At 40.2% G+C, this 24,673-nt stretch overlaps 2 protein-coding genes across 2 annotated transcripts in view; both read right to left on the bottom strand.

The window, feature by feature from the left end:
• The window catches only part of igsf9a (immunoglobulin superfamily, member 9a), a 65,821-nt gene extending 50,304 nt beyond the window's left edge, over nt 1-15,517 (bottom strand). Inside the window, exons 1-3 of the mRNA XM_083983578.1 lie at nt 15,238-15,517; nt 4,886-4,980; nt 4,532-4,735 (exon numbers count right to left, since the gene is read on the bottom strand). Of these exons, the coding sequence (XP_083839704.1) occupies nt 4,532-4,735; nt 4,886-4,946 (265 nt within the window). The 5' untranslated portion in view covers nt 4,947-4,980; nt 15,238-15,517. The remainder of the gene's footprint in view (nt 1-4,531; nt 4,736-4,885; nt 4,981-15,237) is intronic.
• A 776-nt stretch (nt 15,518-16,293) lies between these two features.
• Nucleotides 16,294-23,790, bottom strand: LOC310994962 (transmembrane protein 230-like). The gene is made up of 4 exons (XM_083983891.1): nt 23,654-23,790; nt 19,695-19,809; nt 19,238-19,360; nt 16,294-17,119 (listed from the first exon to the last, which is right to left on the bottom strand). The coding sequence occupies exons 2-4, from the start codon at nt 19,794-19,796 to the stop codon at nt 16,979-16,981; spliced, it is 366 nt and encodes a 121-aa protein (XP_083840017.1). The 5' UTR covers nt 19,797-19,809; nt 23,654-23,790; the 3' UTR covers nt 16,294-16,978.
• Nucleotides 23,791-24,673: the final 883 nt, after the last annotated feature.

Raw genomic sequence — 24,673 nt, 5'->3', positions numbered from 1 at the left:
AGGGAGCAATCTGAAGAAAATCTAATGTATCTCACACTTGGTGCAGCTACACACACAGTTGAAGGCAATGGTTATTGATGGAGGACATGGCCTGCAATCAGAAAAGTTCAATTTTTATCCATTTAAGGTGTAAAGGAAGCAGGGGGCGGGGGTGGGGGGTGGTGGGGGACACGGTTATGGATTCTGGGTCCTGAAGCCAAACTGTTGAGACACCTGAGAGCACTCACGGCCTGAGGAGGTGAAATCCACACCGGCCGCTCCATCACTTTAACGTTAGTTTCCCATACTGCACCTGTTTCTTCTCACACAAGCCGGTACCTGTGAGAAAGCTTGACCAATCAACATCAGATTGGACAAAGCTTTCTTTTCTTTTCAAACCTTTTGTCTCCACAAAGAACGGCAAGTATACCCGCTTGTCACCGGAGAGCCATGTGATTAGCATACCTGTCCTCCTACTGAGGTAGCTTATCTATGCGAGGTGCTTTATGGTTGAGTGAAGTGTACAAAAAGTGTAATTCAGGGGCCAAAGGGTGGACAAATTTAGGGTTTTTACTACCAGTATATTGCTCTGCCTCTGCTGAAACTAACATCCAGTGTAATGAGGTGTGACATCACCGTACGTTGAAGGATTGTCTTCAGAGTCAGCGACAAAAGGCTACAGTCTTTTATGAGCCCGGGCTGGAATTAAAGTCTGCACCTCTCCCACTTACAATAATTCATCAGCCAAGGTTCACCCTGACTTTATTGCTATGTAAATGTCTGTATCATATTTCCTGCTCGGCACGGGCGAGGGAGTGGCGTCCAACTCAAATGAGAAAGGCCTCATCCCAGCTGAAAGCAGGTTCTGATCCTTTGACAAACACACACCTACATTCACCAATTACTGCTCCTAGCAGTACAACCAATGAATCTGTGTTGCCAAACATTGTTTTTGGATTTAACTATGTACAGAACAAGGCTATGTTATCATTCTTTGACAAATTGCATCACACTCACTTTCAATTATGGTCTTGTTTTTGTAGCCAGGTATGTCTTATTCCTCTGAGATCCACTGTTGTCAAAAAAGTATTAAAAAGACATCAGCTGCACTGTTCCTTTGACTGTAACCATCACGGACACTGAAGTTTATTTTGAGTCAATACGACTTATATCATCCTGGTGCTGTAAATACACAGCAGCACATCAATTGTTATTAATCCACAGCTAAAAGAAGTCCATAAAGAAATGCACAACTGGCTTATGTTTCAGTAAAGTGAAGACAGAAATACACAATACCCAGGTGTTTCAGGAAATTAAAGTATATATTCTGTGAGACATTTTAAAGATTTATGTCTCCAGCTAGGAGCCAGGGCTGAGTGCCACAGTCAGAACAGACAAGTGAGGTATGGAAATGCAGAGAGAGAATAATGCATTGCTGATTTTGGTCTTTCATGGGATTTTGGGACTGTAAGAAAATTATAGAAAAACACCAGCCTTATCCTTTAATAATCATAATTTACCCAATGGCAACCTCTGGGGCTGAAAAGTGAAACCAACAAGTAGGTACAAATAACTGCTCCCATGTTAAACTGAGCAATTTTACACACAGAGATCATCATGTGCACAGCCTGGTCTCTATAGCAATTTGCAAGGGGTTACCATGGAGTCAGGCATGGCCAAGATGGTAGCAGTAGCAGCCAACTCTAAACTTCAAACTGCTCCAATGAAACTTGTGGGTGATGTCATGGCAGTTCAGATGTCTTTATATAAAGCCTATGAATTTTTCTCTATAGACATGTGCTCTATGTCATTATTATTATCTGATCTGAAATCTCAGTTTTGATTAATCCATCGATTTCCCCAGTTGCTGTTTCCAGGGTCAAACCTCTGCTTTTCGGCAAACAGTGAATACTTTCCTCAGGACCTCAGTAAGGTTGACATAAGAAAGCTGCACAAAATGGTGAAAATCTTTTGCTGATGAACCTCTCTACATCCATCTCTGTGATACGTATTATTCCTGTTGAATTCTGTGTCATAGCAGCCTTGAACTGAAGTAGAATTCATAGATAAAGATGTATATGCACCAGGGACAGACTGGCCATAGGGCAACATGGGCAAATGCCGACCAAGGTGGCCGCGTGAAGATGCAGCCGTGCTGATGTGGCCACATAAAAAAAAAAAGGTCGGTCGAGGCCAGCTGGTTTACGGCCAGCCAACTCTGAAAGATGGTAGACACAATGTAGAACCAAGTGTAGTATATAGCTCACCTGGTAGGTTAGCTGTCCCTATAATCCAGAACTTTGTTGCAATCTGGATTCAAATCCACCTAGTATTGTGCGACTGTGGTGATCAATGTATTTTCTTTTCTCATCTTCATTACTGTATGATCACTGCTCTAAATATATACAGTATATATGTTTGTGTAATGTGTGGCCTCTCTGTAAAAAATGCCAGGGCCTCTTTTTGGTGCCAGTCCATCACTGATACGCACATACATGCATGTCTATCAACATTTTTGCATTGTGCCACTAGACTAATCTTCATATTCCTGTTTCATTTCATCTTTTGTTGCTTTAACGTTGGTGAAATAGTTCAAACTCCATCCAATGGATATACGCCACATGACTTATTCATCGGTTCATAAACATTTCCCCTAAAAAAATCTACCTGACATATTTGGTATCTTTGGAGACTTTGGGTGCTTCACTAGAATTTTAAATCAGTTTGTGTGGGTTTGAACAATGTCTGGCTACACCGCATGACTTTGTAATGACTGATGCAACAGTGTGTAAGAAGGGTTTAACAGGTCAAATCCTTAATTGTTTAAGGAGTGCATATTAAGTGACATGTTGATTGCTGATATTGACTGTCAACGAGTGTTCACGTTGCTGAAAATAAATAACAAGATTAACTATGTTTAGCTTGGTAACTGTCTGCCCCAGCTGAATGTTAAACAGTCAGGATTATTTTACTCTTTAGAGATGCATTTTTCTTTCCGAAACTACTCTTTAGTCAGAACTATAACATGGTGCCCCTGCAGAAACTCAAATAGCCTTTAAAGAGGTTGATAGGTTGAGTTTCTCTTCAGGCAACTGCGTGGAAAAGGGAGAAAAACAACTTTGACAAAAGGAAGATGTGAGCCACCCATAGATGCTTTCTTTTTTGTTCACATTAGTCCCATTGTTTGTGACTTTAAAGGATAACAGAACATACACTAAGGTATTCTTGGTCCATTGAGGATCTGTTTCCCTACAGACTCTCTTTGTTCTCAGAGCTGTGGGCAGAAAGTGCACAATAGATGATGATGCAATGCGAGAGTTTCAGCTCCTTTAAAAAAGTAGCTCCGCCCGAGGCTGGTTTGAAAGGCCATCAAGGTGTGGTGTTGAATGTAGTCTGAGACCCAGATACCAGTTTCATTCTTTTAGACGAATAAACTTGGACTGGAGCATAAACAGCCCTCACTGTAGTCATTTTCAAGCTGAGCCTAAAAGTCTTCATGTGACCGTGAAAAATTATTATAACTTTGTTGCGGCATTGTCGTCAAAATCATGAATGTCAATGGGAGAGTTCATCCTCAGTTCATGCAGATATGTCTTGAGAGTGCTGGACTGACACTTCCACCCAGAGTTAACCATAGACCCTAGATAAATACAACTACGTGTTACTTACACATATCAACCTTTTTTCCAGCAGAACCAGATGATAACTAATTTTGATAACAGTTTGGGTGATAATTGTGACAGAGACATGTACATTTTACAACTCTGTATGTGGATGTCATTGTGACATTGTCTGTTAATTATCTTAAAGCAGAAGTAAGCGATCCGGTCGTTTTGGCTAATTTCTTGTCAGCAGATAGAGTTAGCAGTCCCCGCCCTCGTCCCTACGTCACCACATTCACGCGCATCCCTTGGCTGCACACACAGAGAGGACCGCCCCTTTATGCCGTTCTCTCTCCTCATTGGATAAAGATTGTAGGATACAAGGAAAGTTTTCTCCTCAGCTTACAGCAGAGCAGAGTGACTGACAGACCCGTGTTTCGGACCAAACACTCTATATAAGTGATTGCTGTCGGAAGATACAACTATTTAAGACTTATATTAACGCAATCATTCCGCTTACTTCTGCTTTAAATGCTGTAAATTTCTTGCTACTTCCCAGTTGAGATTATATGCCAATAAAAATATGACAGTATGAAAACAAGATGTAATTTGCTGGCAATGTTGGGCATGCTGATACTTCAGGTTCATCTTGAAGTGGTGGTTTTCTGCAACTTTTCTAGTCACAACTGTAAACCTCAGCAAACAAATAACAGAATGTGTGCAAAAGGACAAAAATACAATAGTTCAAACCTGGTTGATTGTTATCGCATAAAAAACAAAGTGCACGTTAAATATACTGTAATCTCAATTATGGTCTACATATGGCAGAGGAAGCTGGCTCAGGTATGTGACAGACAATTATAGCAATCATAGTAAATGGTATGGGTGTGTTTAACATTCTAATTTCAACAGCTGAGTGTATGCTGTGTATTGTGATGACTGAAGCTCACCTTCGTATTGTGGATGGACCCGAGGCGCATAGGATCCAAACTTTATCAAGACGGGTATGTCGAGTCCCTGTCGAACCCACTCCACCACATGCAACGATGCAGAGGTCACAGCAGCTGGATCTGATGGAGGAAAACTACACGCCAGCTCTACGGCACCTCCAACTTTCCCACGCACGTCCGGACTCACACCTTCAGCAGCTGGCGCTGGATTATCAGGAGCAAAATGACAGTTACTTTACTTTTCAACAAACATAATGATCAATATAAACAATGGTGTGCACAATATCTTGGAGAAAATGAGCTGACAGTAAGGATGCAAAAATATTTTTTCAGTAAAAGAATGGAGATACTTACAAAATAGGCAGAAAGCTGCCATCATAGTGAAAGTCTGCAAATGTGATCTTGCTGGCCCCATATCTGTCACTCATGCAACCTGCAGCATGTTCAATCTATTGGCAAAAGACACACAATTGTCACAATCACATTACTTCCTTGGCTGCACGCAAGAAGACAGCCATCTGTGACAGATTTCCAAGCTAAGGGATACAGCAGAGCTGCCGCTTCTGTCATAATTTTACAGACGGGGGGAGAGGAAGCGTTCAGATTTTATACAGCTTTCCAATAACTGGAATTCATCCCATATCATTACACAAATGGGCAGAGCTGCTTCTGCTGCCAGAAAACTCCCTGGCCTTATATCCCTTTCTGAAAGTAAATGTCATAAATGTCACATAAATCTTCTGAGAGTCACGTGTAGAGTGACATCTAAGTGTTTTATTTAGAGCACATCAATGAAGACGTTTGGCTGGAGCAGCCAGGAGACTCAGCACTCAAAGACAGAGATAAGCTGAGCTGATGGCAGGCGTAGGCTGCAGCAAGGTGTCCGGGAGTGCAACTTAATGTCAAGACAGAGTGGCTGATTTGATCCTGCCCAGACAGCCCCTGCTTCTACTTTATCAAATGTGTTACTGGAGGGAGGATATCAACATGATGGGTGAGATTTTCAGATACACACTTGGAGGCATCTATCCTGTTTACCACAGTCACTCTCCGCTATTGTGCACAATCACTTTCTAAATCAGTAAACATCTCACATACTGCAAGGTAGCAGCCCTCTAATGAACTTTATGTCTCACTGGCTTTGGCCCACAGCTAAAATGTCTCAAGTTGCTAAGATAATTACTGTACATTAGACACAGACTCATAATCAGCTCTAGAGCCAAGTGGCTAGATTTCTACACTGTTGATGCTTATAACATAGTACTGTAACAAGAAAAAAAAAGCAAAGGCAAGCACTGCAAATCAGCTAAAAATAATAAAATATTTCCAATAAAAACTCAAAATAAAATAAAAAAAAATACAAATATGCTAAATGTTAAATAGGAATGGAGTGGGTTTGCAGGGGGAGCATATGTCAGTCCGACTGCCCATTCTACAGTGTTAAGGTTAGGTTTAGGGTAAGGTTAAGGGTTAGGGCCACTTAAGTCGGAGAAGTGGGAGGTCGGACTAATGGACGCAAAAATAAAGAAATGTATGGTCGGAGAAATGGGTAGTCGGACAGACGTCATGCGCCCGGTTTGCAGTGTGTAGGCTACTACACCCAAATAAAGGGCAAGGGCTGAAGTTAAATAGCACAGATACTACAGGCGCGTGTTGAACAGGGCTACACACCTTTAAGGACAAACATCAACAAGTAGGTCAGATAAGAGTCAGAAACTCTGTTCAGAGTGTAGTATGTTTACACTGGTGCTGATAAGACAACTATGCTTGTCATTTTAATCAGGACTATGCAACATTGAGCAGGTTAATTAAGTTCTTCAGAGTCCGCTGTTCAGTCCATTGTGATCCGATCGTATAGAAAACCAAGTAAGGCTGAAGCAGCAGTGTATCTAATTCATTATTTAGTTTATTTATTCTTAGAGGGAACAGTTTAACCTCGACTGGTGCCTTTAAATTGGGGTGCACCACAATTCAGCTTTTGATACCAGGATAATACAATAGAGTGGTAATATAATATATAAAGAAGCTTAGCGAGTAACTATATTTATATATTAATTAAGAAATGTCACAATCTTTTCAGTCTTTGTGAACTGCCTGCAGTCACTTTTTTTTTACTTTTGAAATTTCCATTTTCATTGACCCATTTTGCAGACTCTTTTTACCCAGAGTGTCTAGCAGGTGAGGGACATTGCTACAGTTCCAGTGCTGTAGGAGACCTCCATGTGCTGTAAGAACTGAGAACTACATCCATTTAATAGGTGTGAGGAGAGCAGACATACACAGAAAATGCAGTTTAACCTAACTCTGCAGGTCACACAAGTCTGTGAGCAGCAAAACAAACTATATCTGGCATTTTCCATCATTCTGTGAGCGTCCGTGATCCGACGTTAAGCTGCACACGGCATGATCCCATGAACAGCGGGGCACAGTGAAAGGAGTTAGTTACCTCGCTGAGAAGTTGAAGGTGTGTAGCCTGTTGCCCACAGCTCTTGATCGAACAGCTCACTGTGGCTGCACCTTCTTGTTCAATTACTCCCTGCAAGATGAATCCACTGTCATTGACTACTGTGCGGTTTGGTACTGTAGATGCATTTTTGATGGACAGTAGTGCTAAGCTCACTGAAAAAACACTTTCCTGTGAATACTTGACTTACGTTGACATGTTTTGCCAGTGAAATACTTTTAATATGAAGCTGAAGTAGTAGGAACTGTTCAATTAATAAAGCAACAGACACTGAGTTCATAACAATTCAGTGAGTTCAACCATTCAGCAGTAGATAGTGGTTTAATAGAATTTCATTTGAATGAAAATGTGTGACATTTTCACTTAAAGTTCAATGTTAAGGTACTTGTACTTTAGTATTTCCATTATAATTCAACTCCACTACATTTTCTGACAGCTTTAGGTAGGCTACACGTTACTTTTAAGGTAAAGACTTTACACCATGAGCGATAGAACAAGCTTTAAAAATACATCAAGTTACCTGTGGTTCCAAACTTTTGGGGTTCAAATATCTTACAGAAGAGTTGGTGATACTATGCAACCAATGACAGTGGATTTGACATTTCTAGTTGTAACTAAGGCTGTTCGATATTGCCCAAAAATAAAATCCAGATTTTCTTCTCTCAAAAACCAATTTCAGATTACGATTTTTTGTGAAATGACAAACTATTTTATGTGTGCTGTTTGTGTCTTTTTAAATGGACCTGGAGTCTATAATAAAGTCTATCTAAAACGTGACGTCAACCGACTGCCTTCCACTGATTGGCCTGAGCATTGTCACCGGAAGAGTCGCAAGTGTGACGTCCGACACGAGAATCAAACCCGCTAATTTTTTGACATGGTGTTGTAAAGTAGCAGGACATGGGAAATGCAAAGCACCCTCCAGTAACAGTAAATGCTCCTTGCTCAGCTGCCACAACTGCAGCGAAGCAGCGAGACGTACCGAGGCACTGACTAAATAAGGTAAAGCTCACGCAGCCATTTGGGTAGGTCTTGATGTTGATGGACACTTTTATTCCTCACGGTACGGCGGCAATGACGGAGCCGCACACAGCAGGACAGAAGTAAACAATGGTTGGCAGAGGTAAAACAGCTCCAATGACAGCTCATAAAAAAAGCATATACCAGAAAAAAAACAAAAAACACTCATAAACCTTGAATAAGAAACAACTTGCTAACTTTTCAAATATGAAGTTTGAAGCTGCAGCTCACATCCTGTCAGAGAGGTATGTGCTTCTGTAACAATTGCGCAATGTCAACATCCTCACACACAATGCAATACAATCTAAGTCTATTGTCTACCATGGAATCAGTTTTTCTCTTCATCCCATAAATTCATACCTTGCAACATTATGACTCACAGGCAACAGCAACATGCACAGAAACAATAGCATTACTTGAGACAAAAACAACGTCAAAGCTACTGCACATGAAAAGACAAATAATTAATGCTCATATGGAAACTAAAGGGCCCTTTATGTTATGAATTTCTCCTTTGTGCATATCTATCAAGCTTCACAGGATTTCAATCTTTGACATACATGATAAAAGGTCAGTTGTAAATAGTGATCTTTATACCTTCCTGAAAATGAACAGTGAGTGCGCCCTGGTTCCCAGCCTGCAGCACAGCCCATATCTGCTGCTGCTGCTGCTCTCCCTAACCATGAGGCCTTTATGGGATCTTTCATTTCATGGCTGGGACAAAGTCTGAACCGGTGAAAAACAATTACGCAGGCTGTCAACAGCTGCTGCGCTTGTTCCAACACACTCCCATGCTTCAGCAAACAGCAGAGCATACACAATTTTTTTCTCCACAAAATCAAAGTTAAGTCAGGAAGAATTCTCAATCGGCAGCTCGTCTGCTGATTGCAGCCTATTGGCACATCAACCTGCTTCTATCCTCCGTCCTTCACCCGCGCGGCTTTATGCAAAGCAGCACAACACAGAGTTTATCCTGAACTTATTAGATTTGAATAAGGTATTGAGTGTCTGCTGAGGCTGAGCCAGGCATGCCAAGGTAAAGCTTCAACATTATGATTCTGTTGCTTCTCATATTCACACTGTGGGCGAAGATGAAAGAACAGCATGCGCACATACACACACACACACACACACACACAAACTCACACGCAGACAGAGACAGACTCACAGCAGCGACTCTTGCCTGTTTGGCACATAATGAACAGATGCTCAGCATCTTCTCATTCTTCGTCTACTGCCTCTTGTTAACTCATACGACGGCCGACAATAAGGAGCAACAACCTTGTAATGATGTTCGTGCCACTGATTAGAGAAATATAACCAAGCCTCTGTTCAAATAGTGACAGCTATAGATGAATTAAATGTTGTTTATAGTCTTATCGCTCTGTCAAGGTAGGACTTAATTGTCTGGCGAAACAGCGAGGCAATAAAGTGGAACAAAAGTGGTAAAAAAAAAAATCAATTGTGTGAGAGAAAGGGAGCACAGAGAGTGTGGCAAACACAGCAAGGAGAAAGATGAGAGGCGACAAAATCTCTTTAAGCTGCAGGACATTTTCTGTCATTAAATCTGAACCAGAAACTGAGAGAGCTGCCAAACAAACGCGGCCTGCCCAGGTGAAACACTCAGCCATGGTAACACAGATGGTCTCTAGACATTTCCCTCAGACGTTATCCTTCCTTCCTCTGACAGTCAGGACATGCATAAACATAAGCACAGTGACAACTTCCACACTCTGGAAAATGTTTAGCGCTGTAATAAATGAGCCAGTGGCTCACAAAGGAAAGCGCCATGTGTCACGCAGATTTATCAGCTGACAGAAATAGAAATGTCAGAGACAGGCATGCTGCTGGAATTCTGTGCCGTTGCTGGTTTCATCTACATAAACGGAGCAATGGGGAGCGGCTGATTAATTGTGACCGAGGCACAGTAACAGATCTATCAGCAGCTCTGTCCCCCTCTTCCGCTTGAAACCAAAAGATAAAATGGCTCCTAGTCAATGTTTTGCTTTTTGTTCAAATTCCATTTCCTCCTCACAAGTGTTGCCATGGTTCATGTTTGTCTGGGTCTATTCTTGAAAGTTCCTAAATACAGGTATTGATTTGTAGTACATGTATCCTTTGGGGAATGTGAAACATGATGATTGGTCAGAGGGTAAGGACTGTGTCGAGGCTGTTTCTGCCAGGGAGCTAAATTGGACATTAACATCTGAGCACAGTGAATGTAACGAGGGGAGAAAAAGTTAAATGTTTAATGCACTGTGACCTTGTATTAACGTCTTTGTTTTGAACTTTGAGCTATAACAAAATCATAATGGTATAGGCACTGCTGCAAAGGCTACACTGGTTTCCAAAATGTCATAACAGCTTATGTATGGACATTTTTACCACTTAGAAATAAAGTCACTGACTGAAAACCCTCTGAAACAGGCTACTATTTGAGGTTCTTGCACTTGCACTTTTTCAACCAGACGCCACCTTTGCTAGTTGCCAACGCTGGCAGCTAGCATGACAAGTATCCCAGTGGGAAATGGCAGCCATGGCAGTGATACTGTTCAGCTATAGCACAACAACTATAAGCTCCATGGGCAGAGAGGAATGACCATAGCATTCAAATACAACTAAACTGTCACATGTTGTTTCCCTGCTGAGCTCTGTTGTGCTCACTGTGGTTATTATCATCATAGTATCAACAATAAGTATGAAAATCCTGCTCGCCCCTCAGAATAAACCAGACACTGCATAAATGCCTGATGTGCTATCATATTAGAGGTGACTCAGTATAACCAGGGAGCTTCACTCCTGACAAACTGTGTCAATACAGGATTCAATCAGTGTTATTGATCAGCCCCACATGCTCATGAAAAGAGACATTTGACAACTCTTTCCTTCTGGTTTTCTGCAAAAATCATAACAACATTTTTCCCTCCAAAGCCATCAGCCTGCTCCTCTGTCAGCTGTCACCCACTGCCAGAGTGAAACCCTAAACGCATGTCAAACACAGAGCCTCATTCATTAAACAGCCCTAAACACATTGTAACAGTGTGAGCTGTCTTACATTAAACCTTCAGTCCTGCAGTTTCTGTGTAAATCCAGCCATAAAATCCACGGCTCTGAACAGCTAACTCTGCTCTCACAGCCAATAACAGCCAGGTTTCCTTCTTTCCATTCTTTTTTCATAAATAAACATCACTTGTGTAAATCTTAGACACAGAAACAGCTTTTCATCTTCTCATGGCCGTTCAGTCATTGTGGGTTACTTATGGCCCCATGTCAGCAGAGTGATGTTGTTCAAAGGTCTGCTGAGTACCTGACTCGAAACTTGGCCTTGAGTCAAGTACAAAGGTCCGTACACTAAAACTTAGCTTTAAACTTATATGTGTGGTCATAAATTTAATATTCAATCCAAAGACATAATTGCAGATAAGACTGAGGTGCATGTGGCTGGTTTAGCTTTTGCTACCAAGGCTGGTAGGTATGTCACTGCTGCTACAACCTATGCAAAATAGCCTACAATGAACTGAAATATGGCATAGCCTATTTTCGGCTTTTTGCAGAACGATTGTATTAGATTGTCCATTCATGTGTGACATGCAGTAGTTTACAGTCATGCTAGCAGGTTTCTAAGATTGGCCTTAACAGTGTTTTTCTAAATCCTGCTGCTAACATTATGCATTTAACATGCTTCCATTGTCAATGCTAACATGCTAACGTTTACAAGCATACTGTACTGATATTTATTACCATCTTTGTTAGCCTGCAGGGATAATTAGCACTAAAAACAAAGTGCATTTGAGACTGATGTGAATGTCATAGGTTTCTAAGTATTTAACCATGAACAAAGCTTCACACAACGTAGTGGCTATTCAAGTTTTAAGTTTTATGCTACCATTACACCATAGTCCTACTACACACCATGTCTAAATAAACACCTTTCATGTAGTGCTGCTGAAAAGCCTGTGGGAGTGTCAAAGGTCAGAATTGACATCTATAAACTACCCAGATGGCAGAATAATGGCCCAGCATATGCCTGTGTCCTTGGCCCACTTCTGGTCCATACATGCCCACATCTGGGCAGAGTCCAGCTATCATTGTAACAGAATTGGTCCAGATGTGAGAGCATCCTAAAGCATCTTATAATCATGCTGTGTATGGGCCAGATTTTGACTAAAGAACCTCAATGGACAAGAATAGGCTAAAACAAGCATATGGTCAAAGTTTCAAATGTAATTTCTTTTGCTACCTAGGTGGCTAGAAATGAAGATCTGATACATCATTTACTGTCAAATCGTAGACCGTGGCTTTAAAAACACAGAAAAGTAAAGCATACTTTGACAGTGAACTGCAGGCCTTGTGGTCTGACAGCTTGAATGTTTAAATATGTGGGCTTGGTTAACCTATGTAAGGAAAAAATGGGCTATTATCAAACGAGCTTCCAAAAGAAATGATTTAAATTCCATGTAATTTTAACAGTCAGAGACCGGATAGATTTGAAATTGACTTGAAATTGCCACTTCCAGATCTAACCTCCTTCACAACAGTATTAGCCATATCCTGATAATTCCTGCTTCAAATCCTCCTCACCAATTGGTTCATTCAGATTTTTAGTACTCTGTAACACAGTCAACATTTCAACACCAGATCTCCAGAGCCCTGTTAGCTGACATGCTTTGAAATCTTTGAGATCTTACATCAGAGCGCTGATTGCCAGTTGCCTCTCACAGCTGAAAGATTGCTGCTCATTGGCATTCAACCTGCTCTAACCACCTCTGCAGCAGTAATTGCCATTGTGATTAAGGTATTTCAGAGCTTAAGTTCTGCTCCACACGAGGGCTATATTATTTCCTCTGCCCCCTGAAAGTATACATTTTATTTTTTCATGGCTTTTGTGAGGTCCTGTTTTTTTAACTCTAACAAAATTTCCATCACAATTGGAGCCCTCTGCATGGCTCAGTTTGATATGCACTTAAGAGTAAAAGTGAGCAGAGGAAAAAAAGGAAAAAGAAGAAGTGGAAGAGGATTCAACGATGGGGGTGCTGCATATGCTCAGAGTAAAAGCATTAGGTATAATTTGCAATGAACCAGAGTGCAGGTAGGCATGCAAGGCTACAGTCCTTTTGTTGATGAAACATGAATGAGAGAAAAAGATCATTAGATGCCGTTTTAAACAGATGTTATATTGTATACATTATGTTCTTAGTATTTCAAAATAGTTTGAAATACTATGACCTGGACAAATGAGAATATGCACCGGCTTATTATGTTCTTAGCTAAATGTTTCACCTGTTGCCATTAATCCACCACATCTGGTAATGGAAGATATCAGTTGTCTATATCTTCTGCACTGTGCTGCATTTTCAAGCACCTTACTGGCTTTTGTGATTGGCTAATGTGCTGCCAGCAGCAGATCCATTGTCAGTGGTTTTATATCATTATTTTTTAGGAGGATATCAAGTCATTATACCGCAAAGGTCCAATGTTGGTTTCATAAAGTCAGGTCTAAAGTCACCAGAGTCATGACTCAAGTCTTAGTACACAATCTGGACTTTGCAACAACCAATTTATTGGGGATGTACAGTGATGTAAAACACTGTACTCAGTATTTTATTTTTACTAAATGTTTTGATGATTCAAGCATTACAGATCTCTGTTGTTCTTTTGTACCTTCATCTTGCAGTTTCAAGTGGGTGGGGCTACATTTGAAAACAGTGATGTCACATAATTTGGTGCACCAACCACAATTCAGCAACCTTTGAATCTAAATCTGACAGCTGTTGGATTATTGGTTTTCTGAGTGTTGAATTCAAATAATATGTATAAAAAAAATAAAAAATAATAAAAAAGATTTCTGTGCTACAGAGAAGTTCATTAAAGCTGAATATAAGTTTTAAAAACAGTTGTGGTAGCTGCAGTGTTACAGAGACTTATGTATAATTCATCACAGAAATTATCATGTCATCATTTTTGTAAGAGCTACATTATTGTTGCTGGGTGGTGATTCAGAGCAGGGGAAACTTTTTTCTCATTCAAAACACTTCAGCAAGCTTTTTTTTTTTTAAATAAATAAATAAAGAAAATAAAAACAGCCATGAGCAATACATTGGAAAAAGCATGAAAAAAACACACTCTGGTGTGGGCTTGATAGGGTTTTGGAGGTAATAATGTGCATCTACTTCAGTCTGCTTTAAATAGAAGTGTGTGAAGTGCATCTTTATAATACGTGGAGTGAGGCAAATACTTGTCCTTCAAAAAAAAAATACACAAAATTATTTTCCACTCAGTTCGCTTGATGTAAAACTTTATGGAAAAATATTATATTGTGGGAACTACGCCCATCCTCAGCACACTCAGTCAAACCAGAAATAGAATTTGAAATCAGTCAATGAACCTTGTCAGGAGAAAGTTATGAGAATATTTCTCCTAATAATCTGTGAAATACAGATCGACTCTGGCCTCCAACAGCACAAAAAGATTTCATTTTCTGTGTTACATATTGCACAATTGTAATGTAAGTTTATACATGTATTCACTTCCTGCTCCCTTGTGGAATTAACTGACAAGTAAGTAATGCCAAGACTTCATTTTCAAACTATTAAAAAACAGCCTAATTAATCAGAATGCAAATTCCTTTCAAACAACAGTTATTAATCGTAATGAAACAACAATGATTTGCTGTATTTCCAAAGCCCTCCATATGGTTTTAACAGATGAAGAAGAGCTTCTGCATTATGTATAACAGCTCTTGGAAGTAAAGTTTCCAGTTTTCTAGACATTGACCATGTTCCCCCACAGTTTTCCCAGGGTTCAAGTAGCCCATTAATTTCTTATAATGGCTAGCACACCACTATTAACCAATTAAACCCATCAATGCCAGAGGGATAAACAACATCACAGACCCAGTGGAAATGATAAACACAGGTCAAAGTGACATTTTCAGGCTTCATCTGGTCCTGAGAAGTGACTGCTTGCTGAGTTCAAGCACCACAAACTTTCAGTCGGTTTCATATTTCACATTATAATGAAAAGCCACCGTAGAAAATGTATTACTGACGTTTAAATGCATGACATAGTTCCGGGGATTGAGGAGGAAATTTCGCACTCCTCAGTGTGAGCTCTGAGCTTTAATTTCTCATCCTTCCAAGCTGCTGGAAACTTTCATATTCATTAACTCATCCTACTTGTTTCCCTCCCTTTTAAAAAAAAATCATTACTTTTTATTTCTTACCTGTAGGACGGTTTGTGACGGCCGCTGGTAGATTTCCTGTTAAAGACTCATCTGTCGCATGGTCCGGTTTCTATTAATCCATCTTTTACCACAGTTTGCTCGGTGTGGAGATCAGGTCACTGTCCGGAGAACTGAACTCAGGCCTTGTGGCTTCGTGGTGTTACAATCCACCTAAAATAGGAGCGTTTTCTCTCTGGAAAGCCACCGGCGACAGGTGTTTCTCTCACGTACAGGTGACAACCAACGCACTGTGTTGCGTCCTCGCGGATCTCCCGAGCCCAACCCCCTCCTCCTCCTCCTCCTCCCCCTCCCCCTCCTCCTCCTCCTCCTGCCCTCCTCTCCAATTCCACCCTGCTCTGGCTGCTCCTGTTTCCTTGTTATGATCAAAAGATTTCAACCACATCAAACTAAAGTTACCTACCAGCGTCCCATGAGCCCTTTAATGTTTCAACCAATGCATATTTAATAAAAGAGTTTGTTTGCGCAGGCACAGGATGAAAGACGGTGGGATTTTTTTTTTTTAGCCTTTAATCCCTTGATGACATCCAGTTTAGTGGTAACCACAAGAGGGTGTCCTTTACCTTTTGTTTGTGACCAGACCAAGACTAAAAGTTACACTTTCTGGACTTGTGAAAGTCCAAGTAAACATTTTTTAATGAGATCTTTCCGTTGGAGTGGAAAATGTGATCTCTGAGCATCTTATTCTCTCTGAAAGTGTCTCAGGAATGATGAGCTACTAAACTGCTCAATGCTGAACGTGTTTTTCATTTGTGCTTGTATTTTGATTTTTCTTTCTACTTGTGACTTCCTCTGAACAAAACAACTTCAGCAAGTACTTATTTGTATGATTTGTTTGCTCTTCTTACTAACTTTTTTCCTCTATATTCATAATTCTTTTCTATCTGCACAGCAAATATAACAAGGACGGAGTGAAGCTTTGGATCTGTTTGTTTCCCAGTACATGTTCAGAATGAAGTTTTTGATAACAAAATTGTCCATAGTCTGAGCAGCAATCATCAATCACAGACAACCAAACTGCAGATCCTTGTTCAGATTTCCACTTTTATTTTATTTTGTAAATCAAGCAAATACATGTAAAAATACATCTTCCTTCCACATTTTATGAAATCAAACCACTATACACAAATAACAATACTTTATAAAGTAATACATTCCATTTAAAAAATATACTGTACTTTAACAAAGTAATCAATCTTTAGTTTCGTTCTGTAAATATATAATCTTCCAGGAGAAATACAGCCTCTCCAGCTCGTCAGGATACAGACTACAGCCATAAATAAATATTTGGTTAAGATACCCTGTGCTATATGCACATAGATTCTCAGTCATCCAGGTCAAGGACTTTCTAGCAGTAGTAAACTGAAGGCATCTGTGTAGACTAAAAAAAAAAATGCTTCTAGTCATCCAAGCTTTGTTATCACCTCTTGAATGAGTGTTGAACATCAAAACGTAGCTGTGCTGCCATGGTCTCCATCATCATGTGTGTATGTGTAGGGGATGATGCGACACAGCAGAGAATAAATAATACAGATTATTAAAAATCAGCAAACTACGTAAAGTCATGTGTCGACCTGTGTTTGAACACAATGCGCCTTTACAAACTTCTTTTTTTTTGCTACATACATTCAGAACCTCAAAGTAAACAGCAGGCAACAGTCTTAGGATACACAGTGTGGCATAAAAGAGGGGATTCTCCTCCAATCAGCAGCTGTCATTTAGTTCAGTCGCCAAAATCTGGGATGTCGTCGTATGAGTAACCCCGGTAACCCTTAGCAGCGTAGTATGCAATTCTCAGATGGTAAAATCCAGGGAGGAAAACGAGCGTCCCTATGATGATGACAGGAATGGTGCGGTCTGGATGCTGAGGACAAAGGAGAACAGAGGAGATTACGAGGTGACATTCCTCCAGGTCTGTGTCAGATCAACTGTTTGCTTACCACTGTGCTGCCTCTCTAATGAGATGCTGGGGGAGGCATCACAGACTTCTTAATGTACTCAGCAAGCTTTAACATGCTTATCTCCACATTGCCCGCTAGCACGACATGTATGCATCCTCTGAATGAGAAGGGTGCGCAGGAGGCACACAGACGTGATGACTTCATCTGCCCGAGATCTGGTTTCATGTAAATCACCAGTCACTTCACATGCAGGGCGGAGAACCAGAAGAAGGCACACACGGTCTCGAGCAACGCCAAAGTGATGTGTTTCGTTTCACCAGCAGATGGTAGCGTTGTGCACGTTGTGTTACCATGGCACTGTTTCTTTTCCCTTAAAGATGCACTGCTGCATGAAGCAGAGTCATGTTCCTCATCTTTTTAAACCTTTCATTTGCCTGTGTCATGTATATTGACATATATGATGCGGTACTTAAAGGACACATCCATCCAAAGTCCAAAGAAAACATAATTTAACATACAAAAAGGCACCGAAATGTGTTTTTGTAAAGTGAAAAGTAACTAAAGGGTTGTTGTTGACTGTGTTCAGGATTCCTTTTCATAATTCTCAGTGGAGTCATTGACTTACAGTAGCTACAGTTCACCAGAACACACACAAACACCCTCTCTCTCTCCGTCTGAAACAAAAAACTGATTAATCACATTCCTTCAAACCAAAACTCCTGCATCCCATTTCTCGATTACCTACTGTTTGAACCTAGTGTAATTTGTGATATTAGATACACCATTTTAAACCCATGTGGGCTAACTGGCAAATACACAAATAGTCTTACTCTGCCTTCATGTAAGATCAAATTTCTACAAATACAATCCGCAGACTACAAATAATGTTCACATTAACCTCCTACTGATAATTACAAATATAATATGTGCAGGCTCCGTTATCTCCCACATGGAGTCATGAATTTCAGAAGCAGAAGCCACAGCGGGGAAGCCACCAAAGTTGGCACTCCAAGGTATAAAATATCAAAATCATTAGTCACATTCAAACACACAACAAACCATTATGGCCAGGAAAAAAAAAGGGTGCAGCAGGAAATTGGCAGCAGAGCAATAAGATGTCAGGATGACTGTTCAATTACAGCTATTTAAAGAGATGATTAGCTGCAGCGGGAGTCTTCAAATTACTGCTGAGTTGAAATTCAGAAGGTTTTGTTTGGTTCCCGTTTTAGATGTGTGTCAAAAAAAGGGCAGACAATTGAAATCTGTCCAAAAGAAAAAAAGAAAGACGAAAAAACAGTCTCAAGTGGTCTGTTAGATTTACTGTCTTGTTTTCTTACTCTGTGATCCGGATTTAAATTATGGAGTGAGTCAACCCACGTCAAAAGAAATTGATCCACAGAATTATTTACCATATTAATGATAACTTACAGTTTTCATACCGGTCAAATAAGTGAGGAATGACATTTTAATTTGTGAGCTTTGGAGATGATTTTAGACTAATTCTGTTACCTGAACTCAGAGTCGGTCTGTTTCCCATTCTTCTTCGACTTTACACTAAGTTAAACCTCGCAACAACTGACCATAGTTTTCATATTTAGCATTCAGATAAAAGAGTAGTCTCTGCTTTCTCATCTCATTCACAGCAAGAAAGCAAATAGGCATTATGTCCCAAAATGTAAACCTATGTGTGCGTGTAAACATAAAGTTGAGCCGAAGAAACAAAGGCGATTAGAGACAACACAAACATAAGCACAAATCTCTTCTATTTCACATATATAGGGAGAACAAAGACATAAATATTGTATAGCTTTCAAACAGAGTCATTTTTGGCACAAATGGATTTTCGTGTGATGTGTATTCTGGGAACAGGCCAGATGTACTTACTGTCAGAACACAACCATTATGGGAGAAAGTGACATGTTTAACAATAAGCTTCCTGGCAGCACTAGAGACTGTAGTTCAATACATAATAATGTGGACACACACTTAAAACACAGTATATCTACATTAACAAAATCAATTTGCCTTTTTAACAGATTTAAGAACCAAATAAACATTTAAAAAGATTCAATGAAACCCACCTCAACCTCGATGGTGCCCGCCAGAAGAAGGGACCCGAAGATGATCAGTAAGGAGCCAATCAGAAACAGGAATATTGCCAGTGCGATCGCCTTGTATGGGATCTTTGGTGGACTCTTCTTGAACTTGAAAGTGGACAAAATACAAGACATTCAGTGTGGAGGTTCATAACGGCAGACAGATACATCACTTTCATGATAAATATTAGAATTATTTCAGCGTATTTGAGCTTCAGCTTGAGACTTTAAAACTTTATCGGAGCTGTTCTTTTGCTGGCAGCAACTCGTATGTCCTCTGGTTTAATCACGAAAGGCCTTGGCACATTACCAGGAAGTCATTAATTGGGAATTAATTTATGGCGGTCAATCATTTAGTAATTAGCAAGCTGCTCAAAAATCCAAAGGGCTGAATGACACAACATCAGTTTTCGAGTTACCAAAAGGAAAACAAGTCTCTCACCTGTAAGTCTATGTAACCGTCCTCATCAGCAGCCAGACGTGAATACTTGACCTTGTTGTTAGGCACTCCAGCACCCAACATATTGCTTCTGGCTGCCTTCATTATGGCATCGGAGCTGTTTGGAAAGAGAGATGCAGAGAGGTAATCATCCATGATCACCACAATCATTTGTGATCTCAGTTCTCTGCTGTACGTTTCGACAGCGCTGCTCATTTATTCATAACATATGGCTCACTGCATCCTGAGACTTTAAAGTTATAACTACTAGCCAGGGTACGAACAGTACTGATTCAAGTCTTTCTGAAACTGCTGATCTCTTGGGATTTTCACAACACAACACACACAACCCTTCTCTTGATTTTTTTTTTTTTTACTCAGAATGGTGTGAAAAATAAAATTCATCCAGTAAAGCAAGCGGCTCTGTGGGCAGAAAGGCCTCATGAGAGATGTCAGAGGACAATGGCTCGACTGGTTGGAGCTGACAGAAAGGCAACAGATATTCTCTGTAACCGCGGTGAGCAGAGACGCCTCTCAGAATGAACAATATGTCCACCCTTGAGGACAGACAGCAAACGGCAGAGGATCACGCCGGGTTCTACTCCTGTCAGCCAACAACAGAAACCTGAGGCTGCAGAGGGCGCAGAGTCACTAACAATCAACACTGGAAAAGTCATGTAGCCCGGTTTGGTGAATTTTTGGATTTCTGCTCAGGCAACAGATGTCAAGGTCACAGCAAGATGGACCATGGACCCATGGCGTTGGGCTGGGTCAGCAGTCCATGCTGCTGATGGTAGTGGGAAGGAGCGAGATGGCACCACTGTGGCGTCCTGAGAAAACACAACCTTGTTGGAACTCGAGCCAAGTAAACACACAAGCATCCTACTGTACAATGGTGACTGTTCCCAGGTGCACAACATCAGTTTAGTTTAGTTCAGTTAAGTAGTTTAGTTCAGTTCAGTTCAGTTTAGTTTAGTTTAGTTTAGTTTAGTTAAGTAGTTTAGTTCAGTTCAGTTCAGTTTAGTTTAGTTCAGTTTAGTTTAGTTTAGTTCAGTTAAGTAGTTTAGTTCAGTTCAGTTCAGTTTAGTTCAATTCAGTTCAGTTCAGTAGTTTGGTTTAGTTTAATTTAGTTAAGTTTACTTTGGTTTACTTTACTTTATTGTCATACAACTGTACGGTCAATGCAATGAAAAGCAGTCTGCCACCTCTTCAACCCTCATCACAATAAAAAAGTCAATAGTCATTAAAATAGTCTAAACAGCATTCAATAAACAATAAAAAGAATTAAACTAAGCACTTAGTGCTACTGTTAAGCAGCCTGATGGCCTGTGTGATAAAAGCTATCCTTAAGGCGACTGGTGTGCGTCTTGATGCTCCTCAGACGCTTGCCTGAAGGGAGGTAGGCAAATAAGCTGACATCATCTGGACAGTCTGCCTTTTCAGTAAAGGGGTGAACCTATGGAACTCTCCACTCATTTAAAACTGGAGATGTAGGCTAAATGTTTTTAACAGAGGCTCAAAGTATGGCTAAAATCAAAACAACAGTGTTCACATAGTATATAGACATGAACTTGTTTGCTTTATTTTTATTTTTTTATTGTTGATCGTCAGCTCTGTGTTTTTAGAAAAGCGGCCTATGGACTGGTGAAAATCAGCACGTTTGCTACACCCAAGCAAAGCATCTGGTCTGTCCACTGGGACTGTCTCAATGTACTAATAAACATAACATAACATAATGTTTCCTCACGTTGGGCTCCTTAAAACCAACCAGTCATGGTTTGAATGCCCCAGTCTAACAGACTATTGTTGCTGATCATGTGCTTCTCCTCTGGGTCACAGTTTACCATCTTACAGCAGGAAAAAGGTCCCATGTGACAAAGCAGAAGTCGTCTGAAACGGGTTTAACGAGCATAACAATGAGTTCACTGAGGGTCAGCGACCTCCCCAGTCACCAGATCTGAATCCAGTTGAACACGTAGGGAATGTGGGAGAAGAGGAGATGGACAGCATGGAAGTACAGCTGATAGGTCTGATGTAATACAGTCATGTCACCATGGAGCTGAGTCTCAAGGGAGAGTCTCTCCAACATCTTGTGGAGCCCATGATGCCAGACCCGAGGCTGCTTTGAGAGCTAATGGTGCCCTAATAAAAGCTTAGTGAATGTGGACTATCACACAACCGACTGTAAGCAACACATATTCATTTTGAAAAGGTACAGCACACATTCAGCTGACCAGACTAAAAATGTTTGTTTGTGATCAGAAGACTCTCATCCCCTCTTTTCATTTACACTACATCACCAAACTAATGTTTTCAGGCAAAGTCTGATACAACTTTCATCAGTGCTGAAACTGGGGCAAGGTCACAAAGGGTCCCTGTATTTTTTAGTGAAATGAGATGCATGCAGCACACTGTCGTGGTCATTTGGAGAACTTTTAATCTGTCTGCTTTTCTGAAAGACTTATTTTTTCTAAAATCTCCAGCTAGAACAGAGGCTGTAATTTTCCAGACACAGCAGGGAAAGAATCATTTGAAGTGCTGCCTCTGTTGAGAGAAACAGTCTAGCAGTCCTTTGCTACCCTGTCCCATCTACTATTTCTTGTATTTATTCTACACAAGCCAGTCGGCATTATTAAACAAAACAAACAGGAAAAGAAACAAGAACAATACTTCAACAGTCATGTGCCCCAAAAGGGACTCATAGAAGTGTGACAACACATATGATCTGGTGTTGTTTAAAGCCAAAGATTTGTTTATGTAGGCATATATCGTAGCTCTGTGTTTCCTTGCACTTGAGCCCCCACCCCCCCACGAGAGACTACATCCATGAATAAAAACTGTTATTCTTGCTTGAACAAAGAATGACGGAGCTTTCAGCATTCTGTTACTTTGCTGGCAGCTGTCACAGCGACTCACCGTGGAGCTCCTGTGATGAGGAGAGCTGCAGGTTGTAGTTGTTGCAGCACTTACTGCAGCAGGGGAATACTTTGGTTTCAAAGGGAGAGACAGAACCTGACGTGAAAAAATACCTCTCCTTGAGTTTTGATGATTTTCATCTTTTGTTTTCTGTTTCTGTTATAATAACATGAGGCAATTTGATATTTCCTCCGCTACACGAGTTACGTTCTATGATTTCACACTTTGTATGGTTTGTTTACAAGACTTGGGCTAATACTTTAATACAAATCTCTCTTGTTGTTTTTTATTTGATTTTTTTTTATATAAGTGCACAACACAGGGGCTGATACTATATGTCTACACAGCATTAATGCCCTGGCAGCATGGAGAATTTTTGAAATAGCATTTTCAGACACTAAAGAGATAAGAAAATATTTGTGAATTATTTTAGATTAGATAGAGATTTAAAAAATTAAGCTAAATTTGAAAATGGACACAAATATTTGAGGTAAAATGTGGACTTAGGACGCAGTAAGTTATGCGTCAGCTTTATGCAGTGCACCCTGTAATGTACACCTAGCCTAGGCTACATGTTGTGTACAGTGCTACTTATTAATATTTTAGTTCTCTACTGTATTTTCAGTCAGTGGCATCATGTAAAGTGCGTTATTCTAAGTTCTTGTAAAGCTATTTGTGTAATCTCTCCTTAACTACGGTGTACTGTGTCGCCATGTCTCCACGCACTTTAAGCCATCTAAAATCACGACATGGGCTATGGCTAATTACTGGTAACGGCAAAGTAGCTAACTTAGTCGTTTCTGTGCAGTTATAGCATCACGGCACGCACAGTAACTGAGACTTTTGACCAGCAAACAAGTCAAAGTGAAGCTGCAGAGCCACTCAGTGGAAGTCTACACGAGTCCATGTCTGACAGTCACTCCTATCTAATTAGCTGCAGCATTAGCTTGTTCGAAGTTGCGCCATTAAAATCAAGCTGCTGTAAAGTGACCTGCGCCAACACGACCGTTCAAAACTCGTTTCCTCTCCTCTCGTCTTTCTCTTACCTGAACCCGGTGTGTAACAAAGACAGTAAATGCTGTTATCCAGCGTAGACAGCCCCTCTGTGGTGCCACATCCACAATGTTTACAATTATTGATGGAAAATCTGCGTCAACTTCCTTGTTTTCCTACAGTGCGCATGCGCACAAACTACACACTCGTCTGCTCCAGTCTGCTCCCAGGCTTCATGACAAAGTTGTCCGGACCAGAGCATCTCAACCATGGATGTAATAATACATCCATGATCTCAACACAGCGGACATAGATGATTGAAGAGTCATACCAAAAAACTAGACGTAGTTGCTGACTAGAGAAATCTAAGAATTTTTATTTTATTTGACTTTTCCTATCTATGTATTTTCACTATGCATTTTCATTAGTCTTATTTTATTATTTATTTATTGCATTTATGTTATAATCTTACTGTAATTTGATATGTATATAAGTAGCCTATATTCTTGTAGATAGCCTATAGGCTACCAGTAATGGGAAACTCGGATTAAAAAATGTGTTCACAAAGTGTTACTCAAATAGCCTACCAGTTCAAAAACTTTGAACAAATTCGTTCAAAGTTGCCCAGACTGATTCAAATTGTAGTCGGTAGCCCGATCATCTATTTATGTGCACTGTGTAAAAAATATTCTCCTTTTTCCTTGATAAATATAATATAAAATACAATAGCCTAACTGTTTTATCAGGTAGCATCTAAAATAAAGTTTTTACAGCAAAAACACTATCTCTATTATTACTGGGTTATTACTGTATGATATTGTATTATTATTGTCAATAAGACATTATCCATCCCCTTGTCTGTTAGTGTTATTCATACTAATTTGATTAGCAGTCCATAATGTATCAAAGTAAAATCAAAAACAAATGATTGTTTGTTGGTATTAACAGTCTGTGTTTTTGTCATTGAGGTTTTGAAGTCCAAAATAAAGGTACAATAACTGAATGTAATCCAACACATCATCCTTGGGTTTCTCAAAGCTTTTGTTAAACTTCAGTTATTCATCATCTAGCTT

Source organism: Trachurus trachurus (assembly GCF_905171665.1).
Source record: "Trachurus trachurus genome assembly, chromosome: 12".
In the NCBI taxonomy this organism is placed as follows: Eukaryota; Metazoa; Chordata; class Actinopteri; order Carangiformes; family Carangidae; genus Trachurus; species Trachurus trachurus.
Note: the sequence above shows the minus strand (reverse complement) of the source record. Positions and strands in the feature narration are given on the sequence as shown.